Below are 15,143 nucleotides of genomic sequence, written 5' to 3' on the forward strand. Positions count from 1 at the left end.
GCTTTAGCATCATTCCTTCCAAAGAAATCCCAGGGCTGATCTCCTTCAGAATGGACTGGTTGGATCTCCTTGCAGTCCAAGGGACTCTCAAGAGTCTTCTCCAACACCACAGTTCAAAAGCATTAATTCTTTGGCGCTCATGAGGGTGTAATTTGAGGTGACTTCCCTGCTCGCCTTTCTCATACTTTTCTGGAAAATGCAGAGGTCTCTGAGGTTGGTAGACAGGTACCAAAACTTCCTTTGGTACGGTCCTATTACTCACTTATCTTTAAGAGGAACAGAGAGATAAATTAGACAGATGGATGGAGGGACATTTCTTCATTAGGTCCGGATCAGTAGTCCCAATGCCACCGCCAGTACCTGTCAATTGCCAGTTAGCCTGTCTTCCTCTTGTCAGAACCACTAGAGCTAAACTGCTTTTGCATCAGGAGATATAGTACATTTTAGTATGACAGAAATAGTGTGACCAGTAATGAGTGGTCCCAAGAATATTCTATCTCATGCTTGATTCCTGGGAGAATCAGGCATGAGATAGGGGAATCAGGCATGAGATAGGCAGCTTAGTCATTGGCGCTCCTGATTTGGGGGAGATGAGAGTGATGTTTATTCCTGGACCACAGGGTTGTTTTCATACAATAAAAATGGTGCCTGATCATATTTGTAGGGGAGCAAGGTGGTAAGCAGAATCAAAGAGTTGATAAACTTTACAGCAAAAAATCTTTCAAACCTGAATAATGGCCTTCAATATGCACACAGGTAACTGAATCTGGAACAGTGTATAACAAAAACTATGGAAGCCCCATAAACCCTGCTGAACTAGTTACAGACACAAAGCCAACTTCCTCAAGTGATGAAACTCAGGTAACAGTGACTGAATGATATGGGATTTGGGAAGGACTTTGGAATTGCTGGGTTTATTAATCCTAGGCCAACTAGAGAGACCGTGATAGGCTCACAGATCCCAAGATGTGTAGGCAATTAGTAAAGATGATTTTAAAGATAATAAATTGAAAACATTCTACTGAGTAAAGCTACATTCTAACACTGAGTTGGGAATGATGTTCCTTGTGACACGGGAGACAAAGCACGAAAGAGGGTGGCATGCTTCTGAACCCAGCCTCTTCAAATCAGAGGCTTTTAATTTGAGATAACAACTTAGAATGAATAAAGACCTCACTGTGTCAATGATACATATAGAGAACCTTTCCTTTCCTGTGCACTGCAGTTTTTCGGCTGTGTATGTCTTTGTTCCCTTAAAAATGCATGTTGCTTTTACTCTACTGTTGTTACCGACGTTCACCACTTGATGGCGCTAATCTACACTCGCTTGATCTTTCCATCTAACATCATTGTCCTCAATGTGCCAGGCACAGTGTTTAACACTGAAGAGTAAAAGAAAAAAAAAACAAAACACTAGATGGAGCTTCTCTATCTTGTCTGCAGACCCTTTGAAATTTGTAAACTATGTGGTCTACAAAGAGAAATTCAATAAATTTGATAGAAAGCTTTACATGAATGGATAATATATCATTAGTTTTAATAGACACATGTTGCTAAGTCACTTCAGTCGTGTCCGACTCTGTGTGACCCCATAGACGGCAACCCACCAGGATCCCCCATCCCTGGGATTCTCCAGGCAAGAACACTGGAGTGGGCTGCCATTTCCTTCTCCAATGCATGAAAGTGAAAAGTGAAAGGGAAGTCGCTCAGTTGTGTCCGACTCTTCGCGACCCCATGGACTGCAGCCCACCAGGCTCCTCCATCCATGGGATTTTCCAGGCAAGAGTACTGGAGTAGGGTGCCATCACTTTCTCCGTTAATAGACACATAGGAAGAAGCTATTTCAGATATAGCTGTTTGATTCTGGGCAACTATTTTACCTCTGGGCACTAGAGTCCTTACTGTTACTCACTGGGGGCACTATTGGCATCTTGGGTTGGGCAGTCCTTTGTGGCACAAAACGAAGCTACACGTTGCTGGACATTCTGGTATTTCTGGCCCCTGTCCACCGAGTGCCAGTAGTTTCTCCAGAGCACTGTGATCCCTCCCCTCCCCTCAGCCCCTAAACATACACTCCCCATTGAAAACAGTAGGATCTGGGATGTTCTAAGGTTCTATGACTTTTGTGAAGTAATATAAAGGAACAAAAGCCCAAGGGTAGTTAGAAACCTTACCATTTTATAGAATAACCCCTGTTCTCAAATTGCAGAATCTATAAACAAAATTAGTGTCTGCAAAGTCATGTTGGGTTCTCAGCACTTCACACTGGTTCCTGTTCTGCTCGTTCAGGTCAAACTAAAAGTTGAACTAAATTGATGCTAATGAGGAGAGCTTATAACAAAGGTGCCTTTGTCCACCTTTTCATCTTTCATTTACTAATTTCTTCCTACACACACACACACACACACACACACACACACACACATGCACACACAAATCTAGTCTTAGGAATTTCCACTTTCATATTTTTGATATTTCATATTTTCAAAGGATTGCATATTTTTCTTTAAGCTACAGTGAGAAGTTTATTTTGCAGGCTACTTTTCCACAGACACCAGAATACCTAAATGTCACGTGTTGGTTCCCCAAGTCTGACTCGGCCTCACGGCAGTGCCAGATCTACATTCTGTTCTCAAGTCCAGTGATCCCCTTCTTTGGACAGAGCTCTCTCCCAGCTGAGCAGGAAGGGGAACATGATGGGGATTCTGCAACCTCTGCCCTGCATGACAGTCATCAGAAACACTGAGAGCCTCTCTCAAGTAGAGCAGACCTTTATCAATCGCAGACCTTTTCTTCTCATCTCCATCTTTGCAATACACTGGCTCTTCTTACTTTTTTCTTTTTTTAATCAGTTGAGGCTGAGCTCTAAGGTCTGTCCTCCATGGTAAGTCCACGGATTTGTCTATGACCTTTGCCTCCTGGGAACTGAGATAACAGCCAGAGTGGCTTAAAGCAGTAGAAGCCCTTGGTTAGGATGACCTTCGGTTGACATTAATGTGCCAGAGAGGCTTACATTTTTCTCTTTCATCAATAAATCTGCTCAAACGACTCGAAAAACATGAACTCCTATGGTTTAGTTCTGTCATTTTCAAAAGTTGTGTTGACATGCATTGGACTTCCCAAGAAGATAACAATGAAAATCACCACTGCTTCTCTTGTTAGTAATTACTCAAGTCCATGGGGCCATTCCACACTGAAGCAATGAGTTTGGGCCTTCCTCATTAAGGATAGGTTTCTAGAGGCCGGGCTTTGACCTGAGTATCTCCATCTTCCTCTTGGTGGTGGCTGTGTGCTGAGTAGGTGCTCAGTTAAATGTGAATGAATGCCTTCTTCTACTTCTGTATTCAAATGCTCTCTAGCCCTTCACATGTTGGCCCCTACTTTCAGAGAGCAGGAGGCACTTCACAAAGCACACGTGCTGCCTTAGCTGCCTGCAGGAGGGTGTGGTCTGTTTCCTGGTCTCCTGTGCTCTCCTCTCCTTCCAGCTGGCAGCCAGAACTGTGGCCAGCTCTCTACCATGGGCAGCGTTTCTGTAAGACAGAGGCCGTTCATCGCAGTCCAGGGCGACTTCTCTCTGGGTTCTTTAGTTTTGAGGCCTCTGAATCCTAGAGGCATTGCCTGCTCCTCTACCTACAATTTAGTTCAGCGATTTTGCTGAGACCTCCTTTCCTCATCTGCAAAATAGATATAATCAGAGCCTTTGCCTTGCAGAGTCATTGGGAAGATTAAATCAGAAACGTGCAAGGCTCTTAGAATAGTCCCTGACACATAGTAAGCACTCAATCAATGTTCAGTTTAGTTCAGTCGCGCAGTCATGTCCAATTCTTTGTGACCCCATGAATCGCAGTGTGCCAAGCCTCCCTGTCCATCACCAACTCCCGGAGTCCACCCAAACTCATGTCCATTGAGTCAGTGATGCCATCCAACCATCTCATACTCTGTCATCTCCTTCTCCTCCTGCCCTCAATCTTTCCCAGCATCAGGGTCTTTTCAAATGAGTCAGCTCTTCACATCGGGTAGCCAAAGTATTGGAGTTTCAGCTTCAACATCAGTCCTTCCAATTCTGAACACCCAGGACTGATCTCCTTGACTGGTTGGATCTCCTTGCAGTCCAAGGGATGCTCAAGAGTCTTCTCCAACACCACAGTTCAAAAGCATCAATTCTTCAGGACTCAGCTTTCTTTATAGTCCAACTCTCACATCCATACATGATTACTGGAAAAACCCCTTTGTTGGCAAAGTAATGTCTCTGCTTTTTAATATGTCTAGGCTGGTCATAACTTTCCTTCCAAGGAGTAAGCGTCTTTTAATTTCATGGCTGCAGTCACCATCTACAGTGATTTTGGAGCCCCCCAAAATGAAGTCTGACACTGTTTCCACTATTTCCCCATCTATTTCCCATGAAGTGATGGGGCTGGATGCCATGATCTTAGTTTCTGAATGTTGAGCTTTAAGCCAACTTTTTCACTCTCCTCTTTCACTTTCATCAAGAGGCTCTTTAGTTCTTGCCATAAGGGTGGTGTCATCTGCGTATCGCTTTCCAAGTGGCTGCATTTTTGTGTTGTTTTGTGTTACTGTAGTTTATACTTTGGCTGTTAATTGTTGGTTTTATGTACTCTTTGTTATGAGATCAGTTGGCATGAGGGATCTGCGTTCCCCAATCAGGGATCACACCCGAGCCCCTGCTTGGAGGCACAGCGTCTTAACCGCTGGGCCGCTAGGGAAGCTCTTGTTAGTTGTTTTCGTTATCATCACAATGGCAGGAGGAAATGGTGACAGGATACGGAATATAATGGAGTCGACCAAGGATCAATACGAGATGAGGGTTACAGTCTGGCTTGTCCCTTAAAGTTTCAGGCAGCCCCTGAAGAAATCTCTTGCCTGTCTCTGTCAAAACTTCCAGATTCTCAGGCACAGATTCTGTGAACTATACATTTCAGATCAAGCAAGTGTTTTGAAATTATTAGATGACAAGAGCCCAGAGTTTCAGTGACTCTTCAGGGCCCACCCATGGGAGAACTGAACAATTTCCTGCACGGCCAAGTCATGTGGTCCCAAGTTCCAAATTGCTTTTTCCCTCTGTAAGAAGAAATGTAAAAACCTAGGCTGGGAGGAAGAAACAAAAAATTCCATTAACGAAAGTTTTCTGTTTCCCTCTTTTTCGTTTAGCCAACAAAATGGAATATCTTCAAACGAAAACCGAGACAAAATACCAACTTTGAAAATCCATTCTATTCCGAGGTAATTGTTAACAATTTTTCTCAGCCCAGGCATTCTTTCTTAGCATTAACTTGCTAAATCAGGCATGCACTCAGATTATTCTGAGCAGATTGGCCACAATTTGTCTTCTCCACACAAAGCCATTTTCCATCATGTTGGAAATAAGCGACAGATTCTTGTTTCTTTGTGGTTTTAGATGGAGAATGAACCAAAGGTCAGTGCTGCTGTGACCCCACCTCCATCACCTTCTCCTCCTGCTACGGTTTCTTGGAAAAAAGGCTCAACTCCAGGCTACAGTGCAACAGAAGACACATTTAAAGACACTGCAAATCTTGTTAGAGAAGACTCAGAGGCATAATTGTGCTGGCTATTTAGGGAATAATTAGAAACACACTTTTGCACATTTTTTTTTTTACAAACAGATGAAAAAAATTAACATTCAGTACTTTATTAAAAGAATATATTTTCCCCCTGTACTCCTGTAGTTGGTACTGTTTGTGGAAACAATGCCTTGTGTGTCTTTTTTACTCATCTCATATTTTTACAACTAATTACCACCTTGTACTATATGTATATCTTTGCACTGAAACTCTCTGAAGGTAATGCTATAAATATATTGTACATTTGTAAATTTTGGAAAGATTATCACATCATTAAATTTGCTAATGAAAGTATCTGCTGAATTGGTTGGTGATCATTACATTCAATGATCCACTGAAGAAAGGAATTGACTCGGGGCCTTTAGCAATGTCAGAAGAGGCACCACCCTAAGACCCTATAGCATTATCAAGGAAGGGAATCCAGGCCCCACTCTTGGGTCTATTTTCACTCATCAGCACTTAGTGTTCAATTTGACCTGATGAATAGCATATCCATAGAGATGCAGATGATACAGAAGGTTGAAAAAACTATTCAGTTCCATCCTTCTGCCTGTTGGCATTGTCCAATCAGAACTCTGGTTCCTATTATCTCCCTAGCTACCAAGTCAACATGTTTATGTTAATGTCTGAGAAAAAGCTCATGTCCTTAAGTCTAAGTATCCTGCAAAGAGTTTGTAATCTAGTCACATGAACTTTCATTTGATGGACCGTAGGGTGATCGACACCCTTTCCTGGCATCTCAGGTGGTCACCTACTCTAGAAACTGCAGCTGAATGAATAAAAAGCAAATCTGTCTTCATAAAGGAAGGTGCAAAGCAAATACCAGCAGAGCAAAGCCTCAGCTGGATTTTGTGTTTCTCTGTGTGAAAATTTTCCTTATAACGACTATTTATTTTCTCAATTGAACATGAATAGAAAGGGAAACCATTCTTATTGAGCCTGGCTTAGATTCTTTAGCAAAATTGTGCGTTTGTATCAGAATGTATTGCAGGGTCTAGCCTTCCTCCTGAATCTAGACTCTAGTCTCCACAGCCGGAACTGTGGCAGGAATACAGTTTCCACACTAGGTAGCGTTCCCGGTTCTCTGTGCTAATAATGCACATTTTACAACAATGAATGAATGAGTGTATGAGTGGAGAGATGGATGAATGAAACATTACTACTGATGATTTTATTCCCAAGTTCTCAAAATAGTTTTTGCTCATATTTTGAGTGCTTATTGTAATTATTTTGAAATGTACTTTGATTAGAAAAGCGAATGGAAATGATGCTGCTGAAAAATTTCTAATAAAGGTGTATTTTATCAGACTTCTGCTGTGTGCTTTATAAATCCAGGTTATGAATTGGTTGTATTTTGCTGTGCGTGGAGCTTGGGACTTTGAGGGCATCAGGGAACCAGGATTTCCCAGGGTTCAAGAAGGGAGGAGAAGGAAGAGGAATCCACAGGTCATGTAGCCCCGAAACTGGCCTGGGGGGTGGGAGTGAACACAGGAGGATAAAGTGTAGGTTTCCACCTGAACTCTGGGCGGGCAGTCCCCTCAGTTGCCTGAAAGAATCATCCAATCCCCCTCCCCTTTCCTTCCTCACAACCTAGGACCCCAGCCAGTTTCCCACTTTGGATCTGATGGTGATGGGAAGGCAGCAGCAAGGTCACAGCTGGAGAGGATTTTGTTCAGCTTGCCATTTGGGCTCCAATGGGGTGTGTGAGCCATACCAGCCCAAAGTCAGAGTCAAAGGGAGTTCAAAACGATTGTGATTTCCAGCTTTGGTATTTGTCTTAGGCCTTAAGCTCAATAAGACATAATCTGGGGAATTTAAAAAATGAGAATTAATTTCCTGCTTAGCTTCATTTCTGGGGCTCCCTCGGAAGGACCTAGAAAGCATGCTGCTATGTGTCTGTTCTCAGCCATGTGAGCTGGTACTTGCGGTTGACCGTCAGTGGGTGGGTCATCCCTCCTTGGTTGGCTCTCCCAGCTGGGGTCCTGCCCCTGCTTTATTCTCTCCTGGTGAGAAGTCATGCCAGGCGTGTGTGTGGCGGGGGAGGGGGAGATTGGGAAACAGGGTGCTGTTTAGAGGATGGAAAAGCTGATGTGACTCAGTATCACATCACATGAAGCCAAAGTCAATCCTAAAGGAAATCAACCCTGAATGTTCATTGGAAAGACTGATGCTGAAGCTTAAGTTCCAATACTTTGGCCACCTGATGTGAAGAGCTGACTCATTGGAAAAGACCCTGATCCTGGGAAAGATTGACGGCAGAAGGAGAAAGGGGTGACAGAGGATGAGATGGTTGAACGGCATCACCGACTCAATGGACATGAGTTTGAGCAAGCTCCAGGAGATAGCGAAAGACAAGGAAGCCTGGCGTGCTGCAGTCTATAGGTTCACAAAGAGTCAGACATGACTGAGTGACTGAACAACAGTCACATGAGGTGGAAACAGTTTTACCAGCAGAAATGTGCTATGGCACAGTGTAAAATCACAAACACGAGAAGGTTTGTCCATGGGAAGCTGCTGGATCACACTGGTCATCTGTCCAGACCTTCCCATTGATTTTTTTTTTTTTTTTACTATCCCTTACTCACTCACTTGCCTATGTTCTTACCAGCATTCAGTTGCAAACTCAAACTTAACTATGAGTTTAAGGAAAATGTGTGAGAGGACAGCTTTTAGTGGGGAATTCCATTCATTAATTCTTGGCTTTTTTTTTTTTTTCCTGAATTAGGAAAAGATCACTAATATTTGATTTCTGAGATAGAGTACGTTAGGCTGGCTCAAAAATGAGAGCTAGTTAGGCCCTGGGGTGAGGGAGGGGTCTGAGGAAACTGGTTATAGATATACATTCTGGAAAGAGGCCTGGCCCCACAGCCTGGAGCCCTGGGTTGCCCTTGAACTCTCAGCCTCTTTTCAGTCTTCCCCTCTGCATTCATCAAAGTCAGAAGCCATAAGTCGTACTGAAGATGACATGATTATATGTTTCCATCTTTTTAAAAAAATTCTAATTTTATCTTGGAGTGTATTTGATTTACAGTGAAAATAAGTTGGACATACATGGAAGGTGTCTAAAACCTGGGAGAGGAAGGCCAGCTCTGGAGAGCATTGCCTCATGCCTCCAGTGGTCCTAACCATGGCCATCTCAAGGTGAGGATCAACAAAAATCACTAGGCTTGTCAACTCCTGAAAGTTAACCAGCCTTGCGGGGGACTTTTAATCCCACCAATTATGTGCCTCTTCCTGGAAGTGAATTCAGAATATTTTGTCTGAAAATCAACCGCATGTCTGCATTCACTTTGTGTCCATAATATTCTGGAATAAACTACAGAAGACAAAGCAAACAGGTCTCCAGAAATTATCTGACATCACTGAGTCCACTAGCTAACAATATAGTCATCGAATGCTGTCCCATCTTATGCAAACTAGAGAGGAAGGGCTCATATTTCTGCTCCTCTGATAATTAGCATCCCCCAATGATTGTCATTTGCTAAGAGCACACTTTCCCAACCAATTACTTCCATCACAGGGGCTAGGCCATCTTCCTGCTGCTAATCACTGAGCCTCAGCTGCTGCTTCTGTGGAAAACAGAGAGGGAGGCTATGAGAGTTCAGTGCGAAAATACATCAATATGTAGAGAGTGTATGCAGCCCACTGCCTGGCACCAAGCCCTGAATCCCCAGTAGCCATGATTTTGATCATTATTAAATGGAAGAGAAGGGAAGAGTTTTTTTTTTTTTAATGAAGGAATATATTTTGGGCTTCCCAGGTAGCACAAGTGGTAAAGAATCTGCCTGCCAATGCAGGGGACATGGGGTCAATCCCTGGTCTGGGAAGATCCCACAGGCTGCAGAGTGGCTAGGCCTGTGCACCACACCTACTGAGCCTGCCCTCTGGGGCCCAGGAACTGCAGCTACTGAACCCTGGGTACCCTAGACCCTGCGCTCAGCAGCAAGAGAAGACACTGCAAAGAGAAGTCCTTGCGCCGCAACCAGAGAGTAGCCCCTGTTCACCGCAACTGGAGGAAAGCCTGCAGGACGATGAAGACCCAGCACGGCCAAAATAAGCAAATAAATAACATCAATTTTTAAAATAGAAACGTATTTTTCAAATCTTTATAGAATGCGATTTCATGTTTAATTAATTAATTACTTTTGGCCACACTACGCAGCACATGGCATCTTTGTTCCCTGACCAGGGATCGAACTCGTGCCTCCTGCAAGTGCAGAGGCCTAACTCGTAGACAGCCAGGAAGTTCTCCGGGAAATGTATCTTTACAAGCTCCTTGGGGATTTTAACATGAAGCCAAGGATAGAAGTACCAATCTAAATAGAAGTCGCTAATCTTTTTTCTAATGATGGATATTATAGGGGTGGTCAAGATTTTCTCCAGGGCCTGTGGAAGAATGCATAGATCTTGTATGTAATGAGGCTGGAGTGTAGATGATAAAATGTAGAGTCTCATTTTATTGTCATGCAAGAGTAATGGGAAGGCAGTAAAGAGCCCTGGGTGTGAAAGATGGGGATCCCGAGGCTGAGAAAGCGTGAGTTCATACTCCCATCACAGGCTGGGGAACATGGCCCAGGTTTTCCCAGTGCCCAGTATCCAGGCTTTCGCTGAATTAAAGAACAGGTTGATGTAGGAATTTGATAGAACATATTTAAAGCCTATTCTTCTATCTCTTCCCATGTTTCCAGACTCCAGAGGACTTTAATTATGCTCTCTTAGTTTCCCTAAACTCTGCTGTGGCTGCGATTCCTCAAGAGGCCTTTTGAGGGCCAGGAAAGAGGAGATGAGAACATCCTGAGTCTTCTTGGCATTAGAGACTTTTACCTCACGATGAATGGGATACAGTCTATTTCCAAGAGTGCAACTGTATATTTATTGCTTCTAAGTTTTCATTTGTCGAGGTGTTTTTTTTTTTTTTTTTTGCAAATTTGAAATTTAAAGGATAAGCAATCTTGAGCTGTTCTTGGCAACGGTGCTTTGCCGCTGTTTTCCAAATTTTCAAGGGACTGGATTCACTCAGTGGAGATCAACGGAGATGCTACCATTTGCTGTACAGAAATGTTCCCCACATTATGGAGGTGGTGCTTGGACTCTGGGCTCAGGAAGTCCATTTATCTGTCATTGGCCTTCACTCAGGGCCTCACGAAAACAGACAACACTCATACGGGCAAGGAACCCCTCTTGTAGAGAAAGGGAACCTCTGAGTGGCCATGGGACCTTGGATCAGTTGTTTCACCTCCCAGATGGTTAGTAACTATCTGGAAAGTGAAGTGGTTGGACAAGTTTATTGCTAAGTTCTTTGGTTTTCAAGTTCAATGACTTCTCTCTACTTCAGTCTTAATTTGGAATTTGGTTCAATTCAAAATCACTGCCGCTGTTTCAGTAAGTTCTAAGCCTGTTACATCAACTTCAAAGAAGACAGCTTCAATTATAGCTTCTTAGTTTTTATCCTCAAATGCTGTCTCTCTCTAGGTAAGCTATCAAAGAGATACATTTTAGAAAATCTTTTCTTTTTCTGAAGTATCTGAAAGCCTGCTGGATAAGTTTCAGGCCTGAAAGTTGCCACCAGGGATTTATTTTTGCAGGAAACTCCTGCAAACATCCTTTGTAGAGCCAAGGCCACGGGGTCTTTCATGGGATCCCAGGCCCACAGAGTGTTTCCTAAGGTGTATGAAGGTACCCTAGTCAGAGAGTAAGGCTGGCTGGAGGACCAGGAAGTCACCTCTGACGAGCCACTGGCATCCTGCAGACTTTTGATGAGATGCGAGGCCCTTAAATGGGCTCTGGATGAAAGAACAGGTGAACCTAGGAGTAAAATAAATTAACTCTGATTTTCAGTTCTTTTCATGTTAAACCTGAATTTACTTTTTAATTGTGGTAAGATATATATAACGTAAAATTTTAAATTTGGATTTTTAGTCATCTATGTGACATCGGGAGCTGTTTTTGTCTTTGTTTTTTCCCCCCCAAGATGGCCTTAGAAGGCTTCCTGTAATGGCTTTGAAAATCACTGAGGCATGGTATTCCTTCTGATATTCTGACTGTGTCAGGGCCCATGAAAAGAGGTCAGAAACCAGAGCTCAGCTCAGTCCAGGCCAACAGGAAATGCCCTAGTCTCCTATGAGAGACATGGGAATTACTTCTCAGAAGGGGCTGGGCTGCAGTGTTCAGAGAGCAAAGCTACCACTTAATAACTTAAGCAAATCGCCGCCTTGGCTTATCTGGGAAGGTGAAGTAGAGTTGGAGCCAGGACTGTTTCCCTAACTAGCTGGCTGACCTTGTAAAACCTGTTGAGTTCCTCCAAATTTCTGTTTCTTAACTTTAAAAAAAAAAAAAGAAGAAAAATTCCATAGGGACACCAAGAGGACAGTATTTATTTACTCATTCTACAAATGTTGAACAAGCATCTACTAGGTACCATGGAATGGTATCAAATAGTAATAGCTAACATTTCCAGAGCGCTTTATGTAAAGTATCTCATTTGATTCTGGAAGCCTTATACTGAAGGTACTATTTCACTATTTTACAGACCAGAAAACAGAGGGGTAGATAGACAGCTAAAACCACAGATAGCAAGCTGCTTTTTTATTTTTAATAAAAAATTAGAAAATTATATTTTGGTAATTATAGTTATAAAATAATTCAGTGATTTTGTGTAAATGATAAAGCAAAAAACAACAAGCTCTGGCACAAGATCATGACCTAGGAAAAATTTTCCTTTACTTCCTCCATTTTATTTCTGTAGATTGTTAGTGACCTGTACTGTCTAGCAACGACAACTGTGTGAAAGTGAAAGCGAAAGTCACTCAGCCGTGTCTGACTCTTTGCGTGGGCTACACACTCCATGGAACTCTCCAGGCCAGAATACTGGAGTGGGCAGCCTTTCCCTTCTCCAGGGGATCTTCCCAACCCAGGGACTGAACCCAGGTCTCCCGCATTGCAGGCAGATTCTTTACCCGCTGAGCCACAAGGGAAGCCCAACAAGTATGAGAGCAGGTATTTACTGAAGGTTTCCTATGTTTCCAGGACATTTTCTAAGCTCTTTCCAAGTATTAACTCATATAATCCTGCCAGCAACTCTATGAAGTAGGGTATCATCCCCATTTTACAGATGAGGAAACTGAGCTAAGAGAGGTTAAATAACTTGCACAAAGTCTTAGAGGTATTACGTGTTGGATCTGAGACCCTACCTCAGTCCAGCCCCTGAGTCCATACTCCACACCCCTGTGCCTCATTGAGTCATCCCACAGGCTGGTGAGGAAATACCCTGCCCCACTCCACCCCCAGCTAAGTCCTTCTCTATCCCCGTCCTACTCTGCACTGACTGCCCAACAGCTTCTACTTTTAAAAACCTTTCCTAAAGCCTGTCTAAACTACCAGTTCAAAGGAAGCCTTCAGTGACTCGTATGCTACTGGATTCAGGTCAGTGCTTTCTGGCCCCTCTGGGTTAGTATTCTGGCTTCAGGTAATGAAACTGTGATTTAATAAGAGCCCCCGGAGGAGAGGTCCCATGAGGGACCTCCCTGTGCTGGGCTGGCTCCTGGGCTCCTTCCCCAGCTGGGTGCTGGCTTCTCCCTCTGTGAAGGGCCACACCAGCCTAGCCCAGCTGTGCCCACCAGCAGTAACCTTTTCTTCACGCAGTCATTAGCATTTAAATATAGAATGAACCAATGCCTCGGTTTATTTTGTGGAGAAATAAATCTGCCAGGACAGGCTCAATATTCCTGGTGCGTCTCCTGCTGTGTCTGACCCGGCAAGGCTCTTGTTTCTGAGAAACAAAAGTGGCAGAAAAATGCGAAAAGCAGCCTAAATGATTTTTCTGAGCTCTGCCTCAAATGCGTGGTAGAGTCAAACAGCTCAGACAGCTAACCCTACCCTAATTGTTATTTGTTATTTGTAATTTTCTGGGCAGGGAGGAATGGTGTGTGTGCGTGTGTGTGTCTTTCTTTAATCAAGCAAGATGCACACCCTTTTTCTGCCTTCACAGGACCTTCTAAGCTCACCTCCATTCTAGTCCTGGTATACATTTAATAATCCTTTTTCTTGTTTCTCTCTCTCTCCAACCCCATGTCAGTGTTCCAGGGACCATGACCAGCTTTCACTTCTCTATCCATAGCTCCTAACATAGCACCTGGCATGTAATGAATGCTGAATAAATGTTAGCTGAGCTTCCCTGGTGGCTCAGATGTAAAGAATCCACCTGCAGTGCAGGAGACCCGGGTTTGATCCCTGGGTTGGGAAGATCCCCTGGAGAAGAGCATGGCAACCCACTCCAGTATTCTTGCCTGGAGAATCCCCATGGACAGAGGAGGCCGGCCGACTCCAGTCCATGGGGTCGCAAAGGGCCGGACATGACAATGACTAAGCACACACACAAATGTTAGCTAAGGAAATAAATGGAAAAAAAAACCCTGAGGGCTACGGCAAGAAAGAAATCCATCAAATCCTGAACCTCCAGTGGAAGGAAAGTGCTCTTACAAACACGTCTGTCTTTGGCCTACTTCGCTGGGTGGTTCAGGGTTCATGCGTGTGAGGTTAGTTGGTCACGATCAAGTGCCATTTAAATTTGTGTCTTGACTTTTTTCTTCTGAGCTTCTAGGACTCACAAAGGCTTTTCATTGAACAGAATGGTTAAATGTTGTGTAAAAGACATCTGAAGAATTAAGCTCATGCTCTTCCAGAAAGATGACTGAGAGGGAATGAGCCATCACTGAAAGCTCACCTTTATGTAGGTAGGAAGTCTCCACCCCTCTCATACCACTCACGCTCTAAAACTTCAGTGTTCTGCACAGGACAGCGGTGCAGAGAGCCACTCACAAAACCAGCCTGACTGTCTGGCCTTTTGAGCCTACGCTGGCTAGGACACCAGGCCTGTGATAGCTGGGGTCTGCAGGGCAGTTAGCAAGATCTGTTCTGCACACAGGCTCTTGTTTAGGGGGCACACCAAGCTGAGGGAGGTACTGTTATTAGCATCCCCATTTTACGGAGGAGGAAACTGAGTTATAAAATTAAAACTGCAGCTCAGGATGGCTCAGCTAGGTAGTGGCAAAGCCAACCTCTGAACCCAGGAGCCTCAACCCAGAGCCACGTCTCTAACCTTGGTCGGTACTTTTTTCCAGTTCATCTCTACCTAAAACACAGTGTAATGGAAAGAGTCCTGTTCCAGGCAGGAGGAGACCCAAGTCTTATTCCCAGCTGGTCAAAATTTAGCAATGTGATCTCAGAAAGCTGCCTGCTTTTTGTTGTTTCTTAAAAGGGGATAGAAGATCATTGCTTTACAACCTAAATGTCCATTGACAGTTGAATGGACTAAGGAGGTATGGTATATGTATACAGTGAAACATTCAGTTCAGTTCAGTCACTCAGTCGTGTCCGACTCTTTGTGACCCCATGAATCGCAGCACGCCAGGCCTCCCTGTCCATCACCAACTTCTGGAGTTCACTCAGACTCACGTCCATCGAGTCAGTGATGCCATCCAGCCATCTCATCCTCTGTCATTCCCTTCTCCTCCTGCCCCCAATCCCTCCCAGCATCAGAATCTT

General features: G+C 43.8%; 1 protein-coding gene across 1 annotated transcript in view; it reads left to right on the top strand.

The window, feature by feature from the left end:
* LRP2 (LDL receptor related protein 2) overlaps positions 1–6,908 on the top strand; it is a 182,818-nt gene extending 175,910 nt beyond the window's left edge. The window contains exons 77-79 of the mRNA XM_042243763.1: positions 757–861; positions 5,170–5,241; positions 5,417–6,908. Coding sequence (XP_042099697.1) covers positions 757–861; positions 5,170–5,241; positions 5,417–5,578 — 339 coding nt within the window. The 3' untranslated portion in view covers positions 5,579–6,908. The remainder of the gene's footprint in view (positions 1–756; positions 862–5,169; positions 5,242–5,416) is intronic.
* Positions 6,909–15,143: the final 8,235 nt, after the last annotated feature.

Source organism: Ovis aries, chromosome 2 (genome assembly GCF_016772045.2).
Source record: "Ovis aries strain OAR_USU_Benz2616 breed Rambouillet chromosome 2, ARS-UI_Ramb_v3.0, whole genome shotgun sequence".
In the NCBI taxonomy this organism is placed as follows: domain Eukaryota; kingdom Metazoa; phylum Chordata; class Mammalia; order Artiodactyla; family Bovidae; genus Ovis; species Ovis aries.